The sequence below is a fragment of the Rhincodon typus genome, chromosome 41 (assembly GCF_021869965.1).
Source record: "Rhincodon typus isolate 14 chromosome 41, sRhiTyp1.1, whole genome shotgun sequence".
Classification (NCBI taxonomy): Eukaryota; Metazoa; Chordata; class Chondrichthyes; order Orectolobiformes; family Rhincodontidae; genus Rhincodon; species Rhincodon typus.
Window position 1 is genome coordinate 2,462,080 of NC_063372.1, and position 24,200 is coordinate 2,486,279.

The 24,200-nt window shown below is 43.7% G+C and overlaps 1 protein-coding gene across 1 annotated transcript in view; it reads left to right on the plus strand.

Annotated features, from left to right (window-relative positions):
- Nucleotides 1–24,200, plus strand: part of LOC109926362 (cytoplasmic dynein 1 intermediate chain 2-like) — a 53,738-nt gene that overhangs the window by 20,908 nt on the left and 8,630 nt on the right. Inside the window, exons 5-14 of the mRNA XM_048618809.1 lie at nucleotides 1,170–1,265; nucleotides 8,459–8,621; nucleotides 8,762–8,861; nucleotides 11,278–11,403; nucleotides 13,031–13,177; nucleotides 13,354–13,467; nucleotides 14,261–14,394; nucleotides 22,402–22,546; nucleotides 23,037–23,177; nucleotides 23,834–23,959. Coding sequence (XP_048474766.1) covers nucleotides 1,170–1,265; nucleotides 8,459–8,621; nucleotides 8,762–8,861; nucleotides 11,278–11,403; nucleotides 13,031–13,177; nucleotides 13,354–13,467; nucleotides 14,261–14,394; nucleotides 22,402–22,546; nucleotides 23,037–23,177; nucleotides 23,834–23,959 — 1,292 coding nt within the window. The remainder of the gene's footprint in view (nucleotides 1–1,169; nucleotides 1,266–8,458; nucleotides 8,622–8,761; nucleotides 8,862–11,277; nucleotides 11,404–13,030; nucleotides 13,178–13,353; nucleotides 13,468–14,260; nucleotides 14,395–22,401; nucleotides 22,547–23,036; nucleotides 23,178–23,833; nucleotides 23,960–24,200) is intronic.

Consider the following 24,200-nt stretch of genomic DNA (forward strand, 5'->3'; position numbering starts at 1 on the left):
CTTGTCTGACTGGAGGCCTGTGACTAGTGGTGTTCCTCAGAGGTCAGCGTTGGGCCCATTGCTGTCTGTTATCTATATCAATGATTTGGATGAGAATATACAAGGCATGATTAGTAAGTTTGTGGATGACACTAAAATAGGCGGTATCGTGGACAGTGAGGAACGTTATCAGAAAATGCAGCAGGATCTTGATCAGCTGGGGAAGTGGGCTGAGAAATGGCAAATGGAGTTTAATATAGATAAGTGTGAGGTGTTGCATTTTGGAAAGTCACATCGAGGTAGGAGTTTCATGGTGAATGGTAAGGCCTTAAGGAGTGTAGTGGAAGAGAGGGACCTTGGAGTTTGGGTGCATGGTTCTCTGAAAGTGGAGTCACAGGTAGACAGGGCAGTGAAGGCGGCTTTTGGCACACTGGCCTTCACCAGCCAGGGTATTGTGTATAGAAGTGGGAAGTTATGTTGCAGTTGTACAGGACATTGGTGAGGCTGCACCTGGAGTATTGTGTTCAGTTTTGGTCACCTTGCTATAGGAAGGATGTTATTAAACTGGCAAGTGTGCAGAAGCTTTTTATAAGGATGTTGCCAGGACTCAAGGGACTGAGTTATAGGGAGGGGTTGGACAAGCTAGGACTTTTTTCTTTAGAGTGTATGAGACTGAGGGAGGGAATCTTACAGAAGTGTATAAGATCATGAGAGGCACGGGGAGGGTGAATGTGCTCAGTCTTTTTCCCAGGGTTGGCGAATTGAGGACTAGAGGGCATCAGTTTAAGGTAAGAAGGGAAAGAATACATGGGAACCTGAAGGGCAACTTTTTTTACACAGAGGGTGGGACGCATATTGAATGTACTGCCAGCGGAAGTGGTTTAGGCAGGTACATTAACAACATTTAAAAGGCATTTGGACAAATACATGGATAGGAAAGGTTTAGAAGGATATGGGCCAAGTGCAGGGAAATGGGTTTGGAATGGATGGACATTTTGGTCAGCATGGACCAGTTTGGGCCAAAGGGCCTGTCTCCGTCCTGTAGGACTCTGACTCTAAATGAAGTAATACATTGAATAGGGCAGGATGTTGGGGGTAAAGCTACAAACTATAACATATCTGTCATATGGGGTTAGTTTTAATACATTCCATCTGTACTGATTTGCTTTTTGATTGAAATACTTTCTCAGAGAAGGAAGCAGCACCAGCCCCAACAAAGGCATCAACTGTCTCAGAGCCTGAGGCACCTGAAGAACCCCAAGAGGAGACTGGAGAAGAGCATAAAGGTAACTGCACTCAGGCATTGGAATAGACTAGCATTTTGTCGTACTGTACTTAGCTGAACAAAGCTATTCAAGGAGCACCTTTGTTGGATTTTCAGCTGGACTTGAAAAGGACGCTGTTGTTTGCTGAATTGTTGGGGGTGCTCAGTTTTTGAGTGAACATGCAAAAGTCTCCAGCATTTGGAATGTCTGCCCTCTGACACCGTGAAACACAGGCCAGGAGATTTTAGTATAGGGCAGACCTTGTAATGAAAGCACATTTACATCTCCTTCCTGCCCCCTTCTTCAATGTTCACTTATTTGGTCGAATACTATGCAACAGCCTCTGTCATCTTTCACATACAAGATATTGTTGCCGACAGAAGCCTAGATTGTTACTTTTTGTAGTTTATACAAACCCACGTATGAGATTGTTATTAAGTGTAAAATTTGCAAAATGTTTCATTCCAGCTAAATGTTTTCATTTGAGAGATTTATTTTTGGAATGGCACCTAGTTTGTGCAGCTGTGGTATCTAAATCCTGCACCAAGTTCTTGCATGGCAGCTGTTGTATTTCTTTTCAAATCTACATGTAAATCTGCTGTGAGTTTTGTTGCCTCTGTGGCATTGGGACAATGCTAGCAGTTGCCATGTGGTCTGTTTTGTGAAGTTCTGAGTTGCTCTGGTTTCTTTGAGTTGAGGGTGGACATATCTGTGACAGAGGATGGGCACTGAGCTGTTCTTCAGCTCTAGCAAATGCTACTGTGTCTCGGCCAAAAGGGGAAACACAAACGTAGAAATGGCAACATTTCCTTCTTGCAAATAGAGTCATAGCCATATAGCATGGAAACAGACCTTTCGGCCCAACTTGTCCAGGTTTCCAAAACTGAACTAGTCCCATGTGTCTGCATTTGGGCTATGTCCTTCTAAACCTTTCCTCTCCATGTACCTATCCAAATGTCTTTTAAGTGCTGTAATTGTGCTCACCTCTACCATTTCCTCTGGTAGTTTGCTCCATGTACACACCACCCTCTGTGTGAAAAAGTTGCCCCTCAGATCCCTTTTTAAATCTTTCCCCTCTGACCTTAAACCTATTCCCCCTAGATTCAGACTCCCGTGGCATGGGGAAAAGACCTTAACTATTCATCTTATCCACGCCCCTCATGGTCTTATAAACCCCTATAAAGTCACCCCTCAGCCTCCTTTGCTTCAGAGGAAAATCGTCCCAGACCGTCTAGCCTCTCCTTTTAACTCAAACCTTCCAGTCTCTGTAACATCGTTGTAAAACTTTTTTGCCCCCTTTCCAGTTTAATAACATCCCTTATATCGCAGGGTGACCAGAATTGTACGTAGTACTCTAAAGTGGCCTCACCAATGTCCTGTACAGCTGTAACATGACATCCCAACTCCTGTAATCAGCGCTCTGACCAATGAAGGCAAGCGTGCCAAATGCCTTCTCCATCACCCTGTCTACCTGTGACCCCACTTACAAGGAACTATGCACCTTCATCCCTAGGTTTCTCTGTTCAACCACATTCCCCAGAGCTCTACCATTAACTGCGAAGGTCCTGCCATGGTTTGCCTTACAAAAACGCAATACTTTGCATATATCCAAATTAAACTCCTCAGCCTATTGGCGCAATTTATCAAGAACCCTTTGTAATCTTCGCTGTCCACTATACCATCAATTTTGGTATCTTCCGCAAACTTACTAACCACGCCTCCTTGCCACACATCGCTGGTCACAGGCCTCTAGTCTGAACAACAACCCTGTCTACCACCCTTTGTCTCCTGCTGTGAGCAACTGTGTGACACCAATCCACATTTGAAGATCAAAGCCCTACTGTCCTGTATTATGTTTTGGTGCGTTGACATGCAGCATCCCTCAATCTAGAAACCATTTAGTTATGAATAAAGTCTACTAAGGTTGACTCATTCAACATAGAAGGCCTTATTCAGAAGCAATTTGTATCTGCCATTCTGTTCCTCTTGTTATATATCATGTTCTTAAGATTTCTGGAAAGTTACAGCTAGTGTGTCTACTATCTAATCAACATTCTGGGAAAAGTATTGGTGGGGCCTAGTGACTTGGTCAGTTTGTCCCAATAACTATTGCAGTTTCTTTTTGAATATTTGGCTCCTTTGCATCCTCTTCAGATGTTGCTATAGCCCTACTTTCCTCTCATTTATTATCTTCTTGCTGACCTGGTTCTTATTCTTGATCATTCATTATTTAATACATTCCCTGCATCCTTGTATACTTAATCATCAGTTCACTTACTTGTTCTGCCTCAAAACATTGAAGCTAGCTCCAGCAACTCCCTCTCTCCGCACACGCACGCACAGACTCATGTTGCCCTGCAGTGGCACTGATTGGAGGGACAGCTTTGAGCGAACCACCCGCAGCCAACAGTTAGGTTGGAGAGAGGACAGTGGTTCAGGGTATGCATTTGCACCACACGGAAAGGATTGATGCAAACTGCAAGAAGAATGGTCCTGAAAGGTTTAAGGCAGTGCTTCCCAAACTTTCTACAATGTGTGACCCCATTTTCATTCTCAGCAGACGCTAAATGTTCATTAGCAGCATGATGAGACCAAGAATGTTAGACACTGTATTATTAAAGTCTAAAACAGAACAGCGTATGAAATTTCACTGTGAAATTAAAGGACACTGCACTTAGCTTCATGAGACACACGGACATGCAAGATGCATCACAGTCGCTCAAAATCTGGCATCTAATTTCCGATGTGACCTCCACACTTAATCAACATTGAGTTTGATGTTGACCAGTGTGCTAAATCCAGCTTCACAGAAATACATACTGTGGAAAGGAACCATCCTTGCAATGCATGTCAAATGATGTCAGGATAGTCGGTCTTCACATCAAACCAGAAATCTCAGAGATACTCTGGAAAATTTTTTTTTGTAAAAGATCAATTGTGAGAAATTCCAATACACTTTGAATTTCAGCTGCAGCTATTTTCATTAAATTGCAATTTCAAGCTGACATTGAAAAGGGGTTTGGATAGAAGTAAGTACAGGTGTCCCTGATTTACAAATGGTCTGATTTACAAACACTAATACTTACGAAAGCAATCCCATACAGGCGTATAATTTTAAAGATCTGACATGCAATTGTTTCCTGTACTTACAAACGGCTGTTTTACATTGGCCTCCGTATGCTGTGATTTGCACACAAATCAACTTGTGAATGGACTCCAGAACAGAACCCATTTGCAACGTGGGGACTGCCTGCATTATGATATCTCATTCAAGACAAAAAAAAATCAGTGCCCAGGCGACTGTTATGATCGATCACGAAAGGAGTTGGGGCACTGGTTGAATTGATTGTCAGAGCTAAACTCGGAAAGTGGGGGCAAGAGTCAGAAATCAGCGTCAGTGTGTTACTGTTCTGGAATGCAATTTTCTTCATGAATGCCTTGAGCCTATCTTTCTGTTGCAAAATGTTTGTGTTCTTTGCTTGCATTGTTGTATTCAATTAATTTGGCTTCTTAAAATATGTGTGCAACGTAAGGAGGGCGATGCATTCTGTTTCAGTCACAGAGGAGATCTGTGAATTCCTGGTTCTTTTGGCAGTGCATTGCAAATGTAAGCAGTTGACCTGACCCCTTAGTTCCAAACACCTTGGCCAGTCAGCACTCCTCAGTGTGATCCAACAACACATCATGATCAGATGTTACATCTGCATGCAGTCTTGTGACTGGTCTCAGGCTACAGTCTGATAGTGATCAGCTGGTAAGTAGGGCAGAGCAATGGCAGGTGGGTGACTTTGAGTGCACTGGATCTTATCAATTATAAATTTATTCACCTAGCTCAGTTTGTTTGTAACCAATCGCTACCTGTAAATTGTACAGTGAGTCCAAACAGCAAATGGAGCACCACGGCAAGCATGCTTGACTTGCAGCCTGCCATAACTGGAACAACACCAGTGCAAAATCCATTCAGATGATCCCAAGGAATACTTTTTCTCGTTCCATATAGCCATGTAACACACGGAATATTCCCTGTGCTGTTTCATGCTCAGGATGCAGGAGGTAAAACTAAATGTCTTCAAGAATGCTATTTTCTGACATGTATTCTACAACAGCCAGTATGTGTGCATCATGCCCTTCAGTACTTGCATCAGTTTGAAGAGCAAAAGCAATTGTGTATCTCAGGTGCTCCACCAGTATATCTACTATCCTTTACGTGAAACTTTTTTTTCCTCAAATCTTTTCTAATCCACTTACTCCACACCCTAAATATCTGCCAAAGGGAAAAGATTCTCATAATCTGCCCTGTCTATGCCCCTCATAATTTTGTATACCCCAGTAAGATCCATCTTCAGCCTCCTCTGCTCCAGGGGAAAACAAACCCAGCCTTTCTGGTTTTTCCTCATAACTGAGACTTTTCATCCTAGGAAACATCCTGGTCGAATCTGCTGTGCACCCTCTCCACTGCAGTCACATCCTTCTGGTTGCTACACTATCAGCTGCACACAGTGTTTCATTGGTGGCCTAACCAGTGTTTTTTAAAGTTGTAATAAGGCTATACTTGTTCTTGCAAGTATAGACTTGCTCCTATATTCTATGTCCCAGTTGATGAAAGCAAACATCCTATATGCCTTCTTCACCAGCCTGTCTACCTGTGCTGACACCTTCTGGAAAATATGGACTTGTACATCAATGCCCCTTTGTACCTCAGACCTCCCTAGGGACCTACTATTCATTGTGTATATCTTTCCCTTAATAGACCTCCCAAAATGCATCACTTCACACTTACCAGGATTAAAGTCCATCTGCCATTGCTGTACCCTATTTACCAGCTATTTACCCTATTTACCAGACTGTAGCCTGAGACCATCCTCCTCACGATCAACAACACCACCCAAATTTCATGTCATCTGTAAACTTCTTAATTAAACCTTTTACATTCACATCCAAGCCGTTAATTTACATAGACAGTAAGGGTCCCAGCACTGATCCCTGTGGTGCACCTTTGGTCACAGGCTTCCAGTCACACAAGCCCTCCACCATCAGCCACTGCCACCCATTTGCACGTCAACTTTGGATCCAGTCCGCCAACCTGCCTTAGATCCCATGGGCTCCTACCCCCAGACAAGCTCTCCATGTGGAACCCAGTCAAAGGCCTTACTGAAATCCATGTAAATCACGTCAACTGCACCACCCTCGTCAATACATTGTCACCTTTTCAAAAACCTCAACCAAACCAGCCAGAAAGGACCTCCCTTGAACAAATCCATGCTTACTATCCCTGACCAATCTCTGCCTTTCCAAGTATTAATCAATCCTGCCCCAACACCCAGAATCCCCTCCAACAACTTTGCCATTGTTGATGCAGTCTGCAATGACCTGGCCCATCCCTACCACCCCTCCTGAACAATGGGACCATACTGGCCACCCTCCAGTCACCTGGCACCCCACCCAGGGCCAACGAAGTATTAAATATCTCCTCCAGGACTTCAGCAATCTCCTCCCTTGCCTCGCATAGGATACATCCCATCAGGCCCTGGGGATTTATGCACCTGTATGCCTGCTAAAACATCTAATACCTTCTCCTTATTAGACTTAACATGTACCAGAACCTCACCATCCCAAATGATGCATCCTCGGCTACAATGTCTTTCTCCTCTACGAATATAAATGGAAGCACTCATCCAAGACCTCACCCGTGTCCACTGCCTCCATGCACAGGTTTCTCCCTTGGTTTCTAATGGGTCACACTAATTCTCCTGTAATCCTCCTACTCCCAATATACTCATTTAAAAAACCTTGGGGTTCTCCCTGATCCCATTCGCCATAGATACCTTGTGGCCTGTCTCTGCCTGCCCTCCCAATTTCCCTTCAAAGCAACCTCCTACACTCTCTATACTTCTGAAACACCTCCCCCGTTTTTAGTGCTTTGATATATGCCTCCTTCCTCTTCTCTGTCAAACTTTCGATAACCCCTGATATCCAGGGTCCCTTGGACTTACTGCCCTTACCCTTACCCTTAAGAGGAACATGCTGGCCCCAAACTCCACTATGCTGCTTTCAAAAGACTCGCACTTTCCAAAAATGAGCCTACCTGTAAGCAACCGCTCCTAGTCCGTGTTTGCCAGGTCCTGCCCAATGGAGGGATATGGACCAAGGGCAGGCAGAAGGGATTAGTTTAATTTGGAGTCCTGTTCGGCACAACATTATGGGCCGAAAGGCCTGTTTCTGTGCTGTACTGTTCTGTGTTCTATGATATCGAAATTGGCCTCTGGTAAAATCAAAGTCTCTGCAGTTGTGTGAGGCTTCTTGACCTGTGCAATCTGATAGCCCACACCAAAGATTTTTTTTTGAATTAAACAAATTGCAATGCACAAGGAAAGCCTCATCACATATGTACACACACTTCTTGCCACCTTGTTTCTCATTTCCAGAAGAATTAGAAGATGCACAGCTGGCGATACAAACGCTACTGAAAAAAATTGTCTGTTCGTGGTCTGATTAACTGCGAGTAATGAGATCAATAAGTCCTCACTTAAAGTTGTGTTCCAAAGATTTGCAACTTTAAGTGAATCACATTTTCCCCACAAAGACGTGTGGAAATTTGTGTTTGGTTTCATGCTCATCAGGAGAACGAAGAGCAGGGAATGGGAGAGGCCCCTCCAACAAGGCACTGACTGGATCAAACATGTTGTGTCAACCCTGCGCAAAACAAAACTGTAAGGGAACTGATTGTGCACAGAGGGCCAGGTTAGGCACAATGCTAGCACAAAGCCGTGCTGAACGGGGCAACTTAAAATGGAGACCTACTTGTACCAAATCACTGGACTGTTTGGTGCAGATTTAGAGGCACTGATGCTCAATAATTTAAGATGCGCAGAGGCTAGTTCCTGGCCCAACATTGTGTCCTCCTTCCCCTGCTTGCTGTTCATCTATTCAGGATTCCCATTGAGGCAGCAAGGTAGGTCCCAGGATAGAGTTTCCTCTCCACAGACTCCATTGTGGTTTTGTACATTGTGACCCCCAAATTCTGTCCCACTACCCCATTGTGGGTAGAGACTTGTTGAGCATGGGTAAACTCGGTGTGCCAGGGAAGCTGTTGGATGTAGGAAGTTTGAAGTAGGGAATGAGAAAAGAAAAATAGTAATATTTATATATATTTTTTGAAAAAAAGCTCCTGAGTAGACACGTCAACTCAAGTATGATGTTACATTTCCTTCCAGCAACTCGGCATGACCTGACTGAAGAAGAAAAAGAAAACATTCTTCGTTCAGATGGATTTTTATCCTTTTTTAATCAAACCTCCCGAATGATTGAGCAAGCACTTACTGAACACACTGACATCTTCTTTGACTACAGTGGGCGCAATTTAGACGACAAAGAAGGGTGCGTAATGTCCTCCTCATTATTACTAAGTTTATTTTACATCCCATTCTTTCTAGCAGACGAGCCTGTACTGCATGATACTTCAAAACTGCAAAGCCTATTGCTGTATATTTTTAATTCATTATAAAATGTTTCCACAGAGAGATTCAAGCAGGAGCCAAGCTGTCATTGAACAGGCAGTTCTATGATGAAAATTGGTCAAAAGACCGTGTAGTTACCTGCCTGGACTGGTCACAGCAGGTGAGTTGGTCTGAAAGGAGAGTCTGGAAGGTATGGTAACTGTACTGTAAAATAACGCTGAGGCTATTTAAGACAAGGGAAGTTCAGGATTGTGTAAGATTCAAAAAGACCTCTAAAGTAGCCACAAATTGTAAATCTGAGGATAAAGGAGTTTATAGAATGCAGCTATCAGACAGAGAGTAGGACTAATTGGTTTGTTCTCACATTGGCGAGCTGTGACTAGTGAGGTACCATAAGGATCAGTATTTGGGCCCCAGCTGTTCACAAAACAACCAATGGCTTGGGGGTGGGGACCAAACGTATTATTTCCAATTCTGCTGATGATACAAAGCTAAGTGGGAATCTATGTTGAGAAGATGATATAAAATGGCTTCAGGAGGCTTTGGACAGGTTTAGTGAGTGGGCAGATGGAATATTCTGTGAAAAAATGTGAGGTTACCCACTTTGGTAGGAGAAACAGATATGCAGAGTATTTTTTAGACCGTAAGAGGTTGAAAGTGTAGATGTACAAAGGAATATAAGTGTCCTCTTCGACAAATCACTGAAGGCTAACGTGTGGGTTCAGCAAGCCATTCGGAAGGTTAATGGAATGTTAGGCTTTGTCGCAAGAGGATTTGAGGGTAGGAATAGTGAAGTCTTGTTTCGATTGTGTTAGAGCTTGTTTAGACAACACCTGTAATAGTTTAGGTCTTCTCACCTCAGGATGGATATTATTGCCATATGGGAGTGCAGCAAACATTCACTAGACTTGTTCCTGGGATGGTGGGACTGTCCTATGAAGAGAGAGTGGGCAAACTGGGACTGTATTCTCCAGAGTTTTGAAGAATGAGGGGTTACTTCATTGAAACCAACAAAATACCTAAAGGGACAACAAGGTGCAGGGCTGGATGAACACAGCAGGCCAAGCAGCATCATAGGAGCAGAAAGGCTGACGTTTCGGGCCTAGACCCTTCATCAGAAAATACCTAAAGGGATAGACAGAATAAATGCAGGTAAGAGATTTTCCCTGGTTGAGGAGTCTAATACTGGGAAAGGCACAGTTTAAAATTAATGAAGGTGCCATTTAGAACTGAGAATTTTTTTACTCAGAAGATTGTAAAACTTAGAGAATTCTCTTTCACAAAAGAGTGTATAGAGGAGGTAAAAGTCATTGAAGTGTTCGATCAGCTATGATCGCATTGAATAGCAGGCAGGTGCAACAGCCTTCTCCTCTTGCTATGTTCCAGTGAACTTGAATCTCACAGTTTTAGTGTATTTATATAAACTGCCCTAGGCTACTTGTAGGTTATAACAGTTGACAGAGCTCTGCATCCGGTTGTTCGCTCATCTTTTGAAGACAGTTCCCCACAGTTGTTGTCAGATAGGTGTGACATGTAAGTATTGTTACTGGCATCTTGGCAGGCTACCTTTGAAGGACCATTCACCATTACAATACACAGATAGGTCTTCACCAATCCTGTTGATTAAATATTGGCTGGGTGATTGTACACCTGTTGAGGTTGGTTGGCTCCCCCGAGCTGGTTTGTTGTTCAGCTTCATGCAGCTTCGTGGAGTGCCATGCTATTAATAAACACATTGAACTCGACCCCATATACATTCCACTACGGAGGAAACCCGGAAGTGAGGCAATCCATCGCAATGGACCCCAGAGTTTTAAAAACCAGGCGGCAAAACACACCGCTTCATCAGAGGCTGCACTGAGGATGTTACCAAGCACGGTAACGAAACGTCTGCGGAACAACAAACCAGCTCGGCAAGCCAACCAACCTCAACACCCACAACCTGAGCTACATATCTACTTCAAAACCTTTAGTGATTGTACACCATCTGTGGTGTGCCTGATCTGGCTGGTTTTTGTCCTCCTCTTCTAGCAGGTAGAGCTATGGGAGATTTCAACAGATCAACCCGTTGTTGCCCAATGGGAGGGGAGAGAAAGTTATCCCACAGAAAATTTCAGATGAATTCCTAAACAATAGAAAAATCGAAAGGCTTGCAAAAACCCTTATAACCTGAGCAATGATTTTCTTACTGGGCACTTTGAAGCTGAGTTCAGATGTCTTTTTAATGCTTGGAAAACCTGGCAGCACAGTATCCTTGAGTGTATAAGCATTAGGAAATTGTGTGCAGTAGTTTTCTCTTCCCCATTCATCTGTTTTACGTTTTACTGAAGCTCCCAGTTCCCCTTCCCTGGAAATGTGCAAAATAGCATAGTGAATTTCCACCCACTTCCCCATCAGGTTCCTACATCATAGCAGTAAATCCAGACAGAGTGTCTGCATAGTAAGCCAGTGAGAGATCAGTCTTCAGTAGGGCAGTGGGAGTGAATGTTGTAAGACTACAGCTGACATTAGAATGAGGAAGTACTGTGTATGGTATCTAGTATTAACTCTTTCCTTCACTGCTAATTCCCTAATAGTATCCAGAACTACTGGTTGCTTCTTATACCAGTAATGAAGATGCTTTGAATGAGCCTGACGGTGTTGCTGTTGTGTGGAATATGAAGTTTAAGAAGACCACTCCGGAGTATATCTTTCACTGCCAGGTATCGTGGGATGTGTTGAAATCCTTTTACTTACATTCACTTTATGGATTCCGGCTCTTCCTGACAGCTGGCTAACTTTGTGAATAATGCATCATCTCTTGGCAGGATGACAGAAAATTGAATTATAAATGTTAGAGTTGTTTAATTTCATTCACTGGCATGTAGCAAGAAGTGTAAAAGGTAAAGTCACCATAGTCCTGGGGGGGGGGCGCGGTGAGGGTGAGAAGGAGAGTCTACTAACCTCAGCTAGTGTGGGAATTGAACCTGCACCATATGATATCATTTAGCACTGCAAACCAGTCGTCAAGTCACCAGAGTGTACTGTGATAATAATATTTCTATACCATTGAATTATATATGGGTGGTAGGGATCTTGAACTCTTTGTCTGAAAAAGTAGTAGAGGCAGTAACTTCATCACATTTAAGAAGGGCTGCTTCTGCTTGAAGAGCTGTGACCTGCAGGGCTCCATGGGATTCAGTCAGAACAGCAATTGTCAAACAGCAAGGTGCAATGAGCCAAATGGTGTCAGTCCATGTTAGAACTTTTCTTTGATTCTTACTTCATGTGCGCATGTGAAGCTGCAGGTGCTGTACTTGCATTCAAAATCCTGATTTTTCTTGTCTCTATATTATTTCCTGTTAATTTTTTTCTAAATCTGAATGGTGACTTGACCAGTCTATACCACAACTGCCATTTTCTGTTTAATTAAACACAGATTAGTTGTTTCTCTGCCTCTCTAGTCTCAAAGTGATACATAGAAAAACTTCCAGTAAATTCCAGTACTTGCACATGTTTTGCCCTTCTCACAAACTGGAGTAGGTAGTTCATTAAGCTCTTTAATCCAGACAGAACAAGGATAGGGGAGGGTTGTAGCTGAACACAAACAAATCTGAACTTCTCTTGCTGACTAATTGCTGGGTGGACATTATGTTGGCATCATCAAGCCACACTGTTCAATGAATAAAAAATTTTGTATTTATATTGTACTTTTTAACTACCTTCAGATGTCCTAAAGTTCCTCTCAGCCAAAGATGTGTTTTTGAAGCATAGTTCACTGTTGTGATGTAGAAAATGAGGCAGCTACGTTGAGCACCGCAAGCTTCCACAAACAGCAATGAACTGACGGACAAATCATCTAAAAACTGAAAGAATTGCAGATGCTGTAAATCAGGAACAAAAACAAAAGTTGCTGGAAGAACTCAGCAGGTCTGGCAGCATCTGTGAAGGAAAAAACAGAGTTAACGTTTCGGGTACGGATTCAGAGGAAGGTCACCGGACCCAAAATGTTAACTCTGTTTTTTTCCTTCACAGATGCTGCCAGACCTGCTGAGCTTTTCCACCAGCTTTGTTTTTGTTGGCCAAATCATCTGTTTCTTGTGCTGTTAATTGAGAGACTAATATCAGTCAAGACACCAGGGAGAGCACCTCTGCCAGAGCATCTTTTATGCCCACCTGAAAGTGGATGGGGCCTTTGTTTAATGTTTCATCTGATAAGATGTTTATAGTTTTAAAAACTGAGCTTAAACATGGAGTTTCAAGAAAGAATATTAATGAAAGCAGCTAGTCTTTGATTTTTATTTTTGGTTGTGACAAGGTGCAATTAGACTTTGTTGTTCTTTCCTGCAGTCAAAGGTCATGTCTGCCTGCTTTGCACAATTTCACCCGAATCTCATGGTGGGCGGGACATATTCCGGTCAGATTGTCCTTTGGGATAATCGCAGTAATAAGAAGATGCCTGTCCAGCGGACTCCACTATCTGCTGCAGCCCACACGGTGAGAATCATCCATTTATTAAAAAATTGGAATCACTTTGCATGAATCCAGTAAGTGGACAGAATAACGGTGCCAGTATTTGCTGGGACAAAATTATCTTGGAAAAGAGATTGGAATAAACATTTATTTTCCAGATCTTTACTGTGCTAACCCAATATAACTGTTCTGTGTTACAGCACCCTGTGTACTGTGTGAATGTTGTTGGTACTCAAAATGCTCATAACCTAGTCAGTGTCTCTACTGATGGGAAACTGTGTACCTGGAGCCTGGACATGCTCTCTCAGCCACAGGTAAGGCGCTGAATTGCAGGAGCTTGTATTTTTCTTGACTCATTCTAAAGGATTTTAGGTAATGTAGAATGGAAGCAATGCTGCTTTTGCCCTTGTGCAGAAAATCACTCCAAAAAGGGAGAGTTAGTAATATATTTTTCAAAATGGCTTGCATTGACATGTTGCCTTAAACTACAGTGGAACGTTCTACAGGACTTGTCAAGGGTGATGCACCAAGAGCAGGTGACTGTTGATGGAGATGGTGTAGAGAAGACGTGACCCTAAAGAGAATTTTGAATGCAAGATCAATGTAGAGGAATTTAGGGAAAAGAATTCCAGAGCACAGCTCTGAAGCCTCTGTCACTAGTGAGTGGAGGAGAGGAGTGGAGTGGAGAGACACTTAGTCTAGGAGAATTGATGGTACACCCTACAATGTTAGGTCTGCAAGCTGGGAGGTGGTTGGTGGAGTGCTTGGTACGGTGGAGTTTGTGTAGGGTGAAGTTCGGGAGAATGGTTGGCGAAGTTGAGCCTAGGGGGTCTGAAAGAATGAACGAAGATTTCAGAAATGGTGAAACTGAGATCATGATGAAGCCAGGGCAATATTACAGAGCTGGAAAGAGGTCATTTTGAATGTAAGAACTATACATTTGGTCTTTCTGATGTTGAGCTCGAGAAAATTCTGTCTCCATCGTAACACAAATCTTTAACCTCATATCTTGAAACAACTCTTGCAAATGAGGGATGCTGTATCATGCACATTGTTGTATTATCCATTTATGAATTCAGTTGTTATTGGTGATAATTTTTTTTACAGGACAGCATTGAGCTGGTACACAAGCAATCGAAGGCAGTTGCTGTAACCTCCATGTCCTTCCCATTAGGGGACATTAATAACTTTGTTGTGGGTAGCGAAGAAGGCTCCGTGTACACAGCATGTCGCCTTGGCAGGTACAACAAATATTTGCAGAACGTTTACTTTATTGCAGATTCTAACAAATCCAGAAGTCCATCACGTTTTTGTGATCAAAGCAGCTTCTCGGCTCCAATCAACGTTAAAGGCTTTGAGTGGCAGTGTCAGCACTACTGCCAAATAAGTGACAGATGTAATGGAGCACAGAAGTGGATACCGAGTGTATCCTTAAAGGTGCTGAGAGAGGCGGGAGGATCTGAAATAAGCACAGGTCAAGGTATTTCAATGCAAATGACAAAATGGTGGTCTTTATTTGTGAACAGTGTTGTAAAGCATCACTTTTTATAGTGATTTATTTTTTAACTATGTTCACGTATCCCTTTACTACAACATCTTCAACCACAGTGTTAGTTTTCACATGTACACGGACAATACCAAGCTTGACCTCACTTCCATTTCTCCTAGTTCCTCCACTGTTAGTGAACTTGCAGCCTATACATCCGTCATGCAGGAACGGATGAGCAGAAATTTCCTCCAGTGAAGTATTGGGATGTCTGAAGCCCTTTGTCTGAATCCCTGCTCCAAATACTGTTCATGAGTTTCCAACTCGAACCCAGAAACCAAATCTGGAATCAAACAGGAACTGCTGGAAATGCTTGGCAGATGCAAACCAAGTGCTGGCATCTTGATCTCGACAGTTTCTGATTGTCTGCTGCTGCTAGCCGCAGTCATCCACAGGAACCGGGTGTCAATCCTATCTGCCTCGTAGCACCCAACACAGCTGAGCTCAGTTGCTCAGTCGCTCAGTCGCTCAGTCATCCACAGGGAGAACTTGCCCCAACTTGGTGTCCTCATTCTTCCACCACCAACACCGCCCCCCCCCCCCCCCCGCCCATCCTTTCCATGGCATCCTAGACCCATCTCAACCACTCCACTTTCCATTGCATTCATCAGAATCAATCATCATACTTTCACAACATGATGCAGCAATGTTCCCCTCATCCCACATCAGCCTTACAAGTTCCACAAATGATGTGGTGCTTTTAGCCAGTGCTCACCTCCCTTTAAGTTATTGTTGCTAACCTCTGCCTTAGTGAGCTGACAATGTTAGTTTAGCTAGTACTATGGCATAGTGTAATTAGCCTTCCGTCAACATTTCAGGCATAAGCATATTCATTTTGCATGCATTGCAAATAGGGGATGACATTTTTGTAAATATGTGCTCCATGTATTTGCCCCTTCAGTGTCCTCCCATCCAGCAGATGCTGTGTTTTAACCCATCAAACTGACACTGACTGCACCCATCGTGGGTTTTGTCCCAGTCATTGTCCCAGCAGCACTTACAGCTCCCTGACTGACGCCGCACCGTTCCCCTGTCGTTGCAGCTCCCTGACTGACGCTGCACCGTTCCCCAAGCTGACAACTGTTAATCTGTTGATTTAACTGTTGTTAATCCTCTGGACTGTGAGGACTGTACCCCAGCCTGACGGTACTGGGACAACTTGACTAATTGCTGCCACAGCTCCCTTGCGTGGACTGAGGGCCAGCCCCCATTCAGTTTCTAATGTGGCCATTTGTTTGAATGCACGTGATACATGAAGATATCCCCAATCCCAGACAGATCCGTACTGACCAGCAACCTGTCTGTCTATTAGTCTGCGCAAAAGAGCTCATCAATCCAGCGATGCTAAGAGCCATGGGCTCTGGCTGATATGTCAATGCGCTAACTGGCACAGCATGGCAAGGCAAAGCATGGCAATACAAAGCAAAGCAGGGATGCTGCGAGCATGCAGCCAGGTGCTAACTGAGTGAGCGCAATGTAGGCCTCTGCTTTAGTATCCTGCAAGTGGATTCCTGAGGTATCATGATGTCTGTCAGTGATTGGCAAGTCTTGAATGCCAATGTCTGTGGACATGCGTGCAGCTGGTGCGTGTGGATCATGCCCTGAGATTCTGTTTAGTCCGAAGCAACATGGGAGTCTTCCTGAGCAAGTGGTGAGCTGAATCCAGCACGTACCTGCTCTGATTTCCATGTCCAGAATTCATGATGTCTTGTTTGATCATTTAGGATGTTGAATTTAGGCTGAATGTTAATGATGTCAGTTGTGCAGTTCAAAAGGGGTTTAACAAGCTGTGATTGTTTTTAGCTGGCAGCTTGCCACCGCCTAGTGAGAAACTTGCCTCGACATTCAGCAAACATCTAAAAGATTCAGCAAAATGCTCCCCTCAGCAAGACCTTTCGCCGCAGCCAACATCACTCGGACCCCAAGAAGGTTCTGCTGTACATTTTTGTCGTGAAACTCTTACAGAAGCCGCAGGTCCATCTCGCTGTGATGGCTGGTCTGGCTGCTATTGATTGTAGGCCTGAGCTGTGCTGACCCGCTCCGACCCTCCTCACTGCAGTCAGCACACCTTCGATGTGACCCTTTCCGGTGATTCATATCAAACATCTCACAACCACACCAGACGTTGTTTCAGTGGTCCATGTTGTTCACATGTCTGATCGTTGATCTTCCTTCGTATAGTTCACACACTGTTTGGATGAATATGATGAGGCATTATCCATTGGGGGGGAAGAAAGCTCAGTCCAGACAAAATGATCAGTTAGAATGATTTCTGAATGGTCTTTCTTGCTGTTTGGAGGTGATATGCCACCTATTCGACAAATGGCCAAAGCTTTGACTGATCCATTTCCCTCCTCAATAGGAACTCATCATAGTAACAAGTGACAGTTCCAATATGATTGTACTAGGTGATCAGTGGTTTGATTGCAATGGCAGGTCATGGCTTTTCTGGGGACCATTGTCCCATGAAAGCAGTCTGACTGTGTTGACTTCCTATTGCTGAGCCACTGTCTTTTACTTCTTGTCTGAATTTAACCCCTTACTGCGTAGCCACCTCTGTGTGTTTGTGCTGAAGGTTGGCTTTTATTTCACAGTACTTATGACAATCTGAAAACCCACAGACATATTCGATGAATTTCCAAGTTGGAAGGGGTTCTGATCTTGCACCGTCCAGGACTAAGCGGCTGACCTGCTTGGCACCCCACCCACCACCTTAAACATTGACTCCCTTCACCAATGCACAATAGCAGCAGTGTGTACCATCTATAAGATGCACTGCAGTAACTCACTCAGGTGCCTTTGACACCAAAAAAGACAAGGGCAGCAGATACATGGAAACACCAGCCCCTACAAATTCCATTCTAAGCCACTCACCATCCTGACTTAGAGCAATATTGCTGTTCCTTCAATGTCGCTGGGTTAAACACCCGCAACTCTCTCCATAGCAATATTGTGGGTCTACCTACAACTCAACAATTGAGGCAGTTCAAGAAGGCAGCTCACCACCATCACCTCAAGGGCAATGAGGGATGGGCAATAATGCTGCCTTAGCCAGTGATGCCCATGTCCTATGAAAGAGTTAAAAAAAAAAAAAAAAAAAACACCAATTCCTCTTTAAGCCACAACTGAATCTGCCTTGAACGTACTTTGGCTCGAGCACTGTGCACAAGTTTTTTTTTAAAAGGTTAGCTGAATGAAAAATTCGATCTGTTTTCTGAGCGCTTCTCTCCACACCTTTTCCAAGCCCTGTGCATTCTGGCCCAGAGCAGCCACAGCTGGCAGGACCTGCTATGTACTGATTCATCTAGTCTCACTTGGCGACAGTGGCCCCCAATGTGCCCCAGCTCAACTGAGCGCCATCTTTTTGCCACACCACCATTTGCCAGCTGTGTCCTGCATTGGACTGTGCACCCACTCGTTCCCCTTTATCAACGGTACACATTATTTCTTCAAAGAACTCCAATAAATTGGTTAAAGATGATATTCTTTTAACAAAGCCATGTTGGCTCTGCCTGACTGCCTTGAAGTTATCTAAATGCCCTGTTATGATGTCTTTATTAATGGCTTCTAACTTTTCCCCCATGACAGATGTATGGTGCTCCTATGAAGAGTCTTGGGGCATTTCATTACATTGCCTTTAATGTGTTGCTATTTGAATATGATAGAACATCTCTGGATGTATTCTTGCTATATTATTATGGATAGTAATTTGAAACTGATGGTCATTTTGTTAAGCTCCTGAGCAAGAGTAGAATTGAGCAGGTAGAAGAGCTCATAATTTTAAGGTAAATCTAAAATCAGCCCATGTTCTGTCTGATTGTCAGAATTTGAGTTGGGCACTTATTGGCCTTTTTTCCTTTAACAGCTGAAGTTTTCAGGGTGCCTGGTGGTTCCATTATTGAAATCAAGCCCCAGTTTTCCCGCACACTGATATTAGTAGAATGAATCAATCGGAAGTTGCATCTTTCCTGCTAAATCTTTTGCTTGGGCTCTTCATTCAAGTCTGAGTACTCAAGATCTCATTCTGGCCATAAAGAGATACAATCTCTATAGTTTCAGGATTTCCACTCATTATCTGTTTTAAGACAGCATCATAGAGTAATATAGCATGGAAACAGGCCCTTCAGCCCAAACTGGTCCGTGCTGACCATGGTGCCCACTCAGCTAGTTCCAATTGCCTCTAAACCCTTCCCATCCATGTACCTATCCAAATGTTTAAATGTTGCTATTGTACCTGCCTCAACCACTTTCTCCAGCAGCCCATTCCATATACACACCACCCTCTGCGTGAAGAAGTTGCCCCTCAGGTCTTTCATATATCTGTCCCCCTCATCTTAAACCTATGCCCTCTTGTCTACAATTCCCCATCCTTCGGAAAAAGGCTATGCATTCATCTTATCTGTGCTCCTTGTGATTTTATACACCTCAATAAGGTCACCCCTTATTCTCCTACATTCAAAGGAATAAAGTGCTATCCTTGCCAACCTCTCCTTATAACTGAGGCTTACTAGTCCTGACAACGTCCTCGTAAATCTTCTTTGCACACTTTCCAGTTTAAATATGCCTTTCCTATAACAGGGTAACCAAAACTGTACACAATACTCCAAGTATTGGAGCGGCCTCATCAATGACTTATACAACTATAACATAATGTCCCTACTCCTATGCTCGATGCCTCGACCGATGAAGGCCAACATGCTAAATGACTTCTTCACCATCCTGTCTACCTGTGATGCCGCTTTTGACAAACTATGTACTTGTACTCCTAGGTCCCTCTGTTCCACAACACTCCTCAGGACCTTACCATTTACTGTACAAGTCCTACCTTGATTTGACTTTCCAAAGTGCAACACCTCACACTTATCTGTATTGAATTGCATTTGTCAATCCTCAGCCCACTTCCCCATCTGATCGAGATCCCTCTGTAATTTTTGATACCCTTCCTTGCTATCAACGATACCTCCCTAGTTTTGTATCATCCGCAAACCTACTAATCGTGCCTTGTACATTCACATCCAGATCATTTATGTAAACAATGAATAACAAAGGTCCCAGCACCGACCCCTGTGGCACACCACTAGTCACAGGCCTCCCGTCCGAGAAACAACCTTCAACCATCACTCTCTGCGTCCTACCATCGAACCAATTTTGAATCCAATTAGCTAGCTCTCTCTGGATCCCATGTGACTAGCCTGCATGCGGGATCTTGTCAAAGGCCTCACTAAAGTCTATATAGACAACATCCACTGCACTACCCTCATCTATCCTCTTGGTTACCTCTTCGAAGAACTCCAAAAGATTTGTCAGACGTGACTTCCGACACACGAATCCATGCTCACTATCCCTAATCAGACGTTCACTATCCAAACGTTCATTGATCCTGTCCCTCGGTATCCTCTTCAATAATTTGCCTACCACTGATGTCAGGTTCACTGGCCTGTAGTTCCCTGGCTTGTCTTTGCTACCTTTCTTAAACAATGGAATAACAGTAGCCACCCTCCAGTCTTCCAGAATTTCACCAGTGGCTAAAGATGAAGCAACAATCTTGGCAAGGGCCTCTGCAATTTTTTCCCCAGCCTCCCACAACATCTGAGGCTGGACCTGATCAGCCCAGGGGATTTATCCACCTTAATGTGCTTTAAGGCTGCAAACATTTCCTCTCTGGTAAAATGTATGCAGTCCAAAACATCCCCACTTGTTTCCCTTATTTCCTTAGCATCCATGATTCTGTCCTCTGTAAACACAGAAGAAATATTCATTAAAAATCTGCCCCATCTCCTGTGTCTCCACACATAGACGGCCATGCTGATCTTTAAGGGGACCCATTCTCTCCCTAGCCAAACTCTTACTCTTCATGTAGATATAGAACCTCTTGGGATTATCGTTAACCTTATCTGCTAGATCCATTTCATACCCTTTTTTTTAATTTGCTCTTCTGATTTCCCTCTTCATTGTGCTCCTACACTTTTTATAGTCGTCTTGGGATTCACTTGAGCCCAATAGCTTAAACCTTAGGTAGGTTGCCTTTTTTTTCCCGACCACAGCCTCATTATCCCTTGTCAGCCAGGGATTCCGAAACCTGCCAGCTTTTCCCTTCACCCTCACGGGGACATACTGCCCCTGGACTCTTGATATCACACTTTTAAAAGCCTCCCATTTGCCAGTCCTTCCTTTTCCTTCAAACCAACTCACCCAATTGACTGCTGCTAGATCCTGCCTAATGGCCCCAAAATTGGCTCTGCTCCAGTTTAGCACCTTAACCTGTGGACCTCTCCTATCTTTTCCCATAATTATGTTAAAACCAAGAGAGTTATGGTTTCTGGACCCAAAGTGCTGACTGACACTTCAGTCATTTGCCTGACCTAGTTTCCTAAGAGGAGGTCCAGTGTTGCACCCTTCCGAGTAAGGCCCTCTACATACTGATTCAGGAAACTTTCTTGGACACGTTTGATAAATTCCACTCCGTCCGGGCCTTTTATACTGGGTGGCCCAGTCAATACAGGGAAGTTAAAATCTGCAACCAGTACTACTCTATTATTTCTACAAATGTGTTGTTGTAGGTACCCACTGTGCTGCGTTTACTCCTAATGAGACAATGGCTCACACAGTGGAACAAAATGAGGAAATAGCATATGGAGTTACCTTCCTGGTGAAATCCTGCCTTCAAGTGATCCTGCCATAGGCAGGTTATAGTGACCCAGCAGCAACCGTTAGTCAGTTGGGACAGCTAAGGCAAGAGGGATATTGAGGGATATTGTTAATTGCAAGGCGAATGGAATATAATAGCAGGGGAATCTTGCTAAAGTTGTACAGGGCCTTGGTGAGGCTACCTTGGTGAGTACGATGTACAGTTTTGGTCTCCTTATTTGAAGAAGGATGTAATTGGTTCAGAAGTAATTCAGAAAATGTTCATTCGATTCATTCGTGAGAGGAGGAAACTATCTTTTGAGAAAAGGTTGAGTCTGGAATTTTCTTCCAGAGAGCACTGGAGGCTGGACGTTGAATATACTGGAGGCTGGGTTACACAGATTTCTGATAATCAAGGAAGTCAGCAGGTAGTGGAGTTGAGGCCGCAATCTGAGCAGTCACGGTCCCATTGAATAGTGGTGCAGGATTAAGGGATGATACGGCCTGATCCTGCTTCTGAGTCCTATGTAAATGCCCACTTGGGGGCAAATGGGTGAAGCTGGCAGGATTTTTCCGATATCTGACAGGATTTCCTGCTTCCGAGGGCCACAGCGGCAAGCACCCCACTTGGCAAAGGTATGCCTGACTGGCCATTCTTTGTTTTTAGTTTTGCTGAACTGTTCAGCAAGCATCTCCACTTCATGTTCTCCTACCTCCATTAACAGTGGCCACCTCCCTAGGGGAGACTGCTGGCCAACTTGTACTCCCCAACTTGTACTCCAGGTTCTCTAGACCTCCAGCTTTGAGAAGCCACCTTCTGTCCTAAATTGGAGGCAAACATGGAGGCATTCAGGTAAAAGATCACTCCAGTGGCGTGCCCTGACAATACGTTTGTTGGAACATCCTTGGGAATTTAGCCCATACGGAGATAGCGAGAAAGGAAATGAAAAGAGTGGAAGAAAACTCCAGAGACAACCAAAATGGTTTGTAAGTGCAGTTGTGCCTGTAAAAGCAAGAACACCATTTTATCATTCATTTAAAATTGTAGCATGATTGTTTCTCTTCTCAATTACAGTAAAGCTGGAATCATCGAGATGTTTGAAGGACATCAAGGTCCTGTGACAGGGGTCCACTGTCACACAGCAGCAGGGGCAGTGGACTTCTCTCATCTTTTTATCACTTCATCATTTGACTGGACTGTCAAACTCTGGTCAACCAAGGTGAGTCTAAATGGATTGTGATATAGGTATCTTTTTCCATGATCGCTTTGACACCAGTATTGATGTGAACTCGTCCTTAATGACCCAGATCAAATATCTCCCTCTCTCAGGTTTCTGGTTCAGTCTGGTCTATGCTGAACTAGTTGGAGTAGGAAAGGCTAAAACGGTCGTGATTCCTGTTCATACAGCATTCACTGTTAAAAGGCTGTGTGCTTGTGTGTATTTTGGGTGGAAACCATAGCTGACTCCATTATGATGGGGAGGACCTTTGTGGCCTGATAACACTCACTGCTGAGAGTCATTGGAACATGGTAGTAACAAGCAGCTAGAAATGTACCCCAGCGAAGGAGTCAGTGATTTCAGGAGATGAGAAACTGCGGAGAGAGAAAATTGATTACATTAGTCTCCGTTGATCTTTTAGTGTGTTTGGATTTTGTGTTACTTTCCCTGTTAAATCATGAGAATTTCTTTCTTTCTTTCTTTCTTGTAGAGTAACAAGTCCTTGTATTCCTTTGAGGACAGTTCAGACTATGTGTTTGATGTCATGTGGTCTCCTATCCACCCTGCACTCTTTGCCTGTGTTGATGGAATGGGCCGGCTTGATCTCTGGAATCTGAATGAAGACTCTGAGGTACATCGAAAAGATAGTGGTTGTAAGCTGGATTCACTGAGTAAGGCTTGCATTTTAACACGGATAGCTTCAGGTGACAAAGCACCACTGGCGAAATGCAGCTTGCATTTCCCTTGTTTGCTGAATGGAGCCTGCAACATGGGGTCAAGAGCCTCTATTGATGGGAGGTCAGGGTGGTAGAAGTTTTACCAGGATGTTGTCTCGCACCAAATGATGGCAGCATTAATTGTGACAAGGGAGCAGACAACAGGAGGTTGTGGTCCTTTGGTTGGCGAAGATGTGTACCCTGCTCAAGTAAATAACCAACAAAAAATAATTGACTCATCATTGAGCTGTTAGGCAGATGAAAATAATAAAGAAGCTGTTGAAACTGAAAACAAACCAAATAAGCTTCACAGATTGAATTACACACGCAGCCTCATATGAGCAGCATTAGTATTAGTACGGGATCACTAATCTGCTTGCTTTCTCTACAGAATCCCAGACAATATTTAAGCCAAGGTGTATGTCAGCATCTTCATGAATTTTAATATCTTTTTCACTTACTCTATGGCTTCTTAGTAAAGCCACTTTATACTTTAGAATCAAAAGTGCCTCTTTGCTTAGAGATCAACAAGTTCCTTGTTAAACAAGTTCCTTGCATTTCTAATACGCAGGTTCCAACTGCAAGTGTCACTATGGAGGGAAACCCTGCATTGCATCGTGTACGCTGGGCACAATCAGGGCGAGAGATTGCTGTGGGTGATTCTGAAGGGCAAGTGTTGATTTACGATGTTGGAGAGGTAAGAAACTTGCATTGAAAGCTTCACAAGCTAAATTGTACTTCGTGTCATTTTGAACTTTCATTCTTGCCATATGTCCTAAGTAATCCCTAACTGTCCAGAGGTTAAGAGTCAACCACATTGCTGTGGTCTGGAGTCACATGTAGGCCAGACCAAGTAAGAACAGCAGATTTCTTTTCCTAAAGGACATTAGTGAACTGGGTGGGTTTTTAACGACAATCGACAATGGTTACTCAGTTGC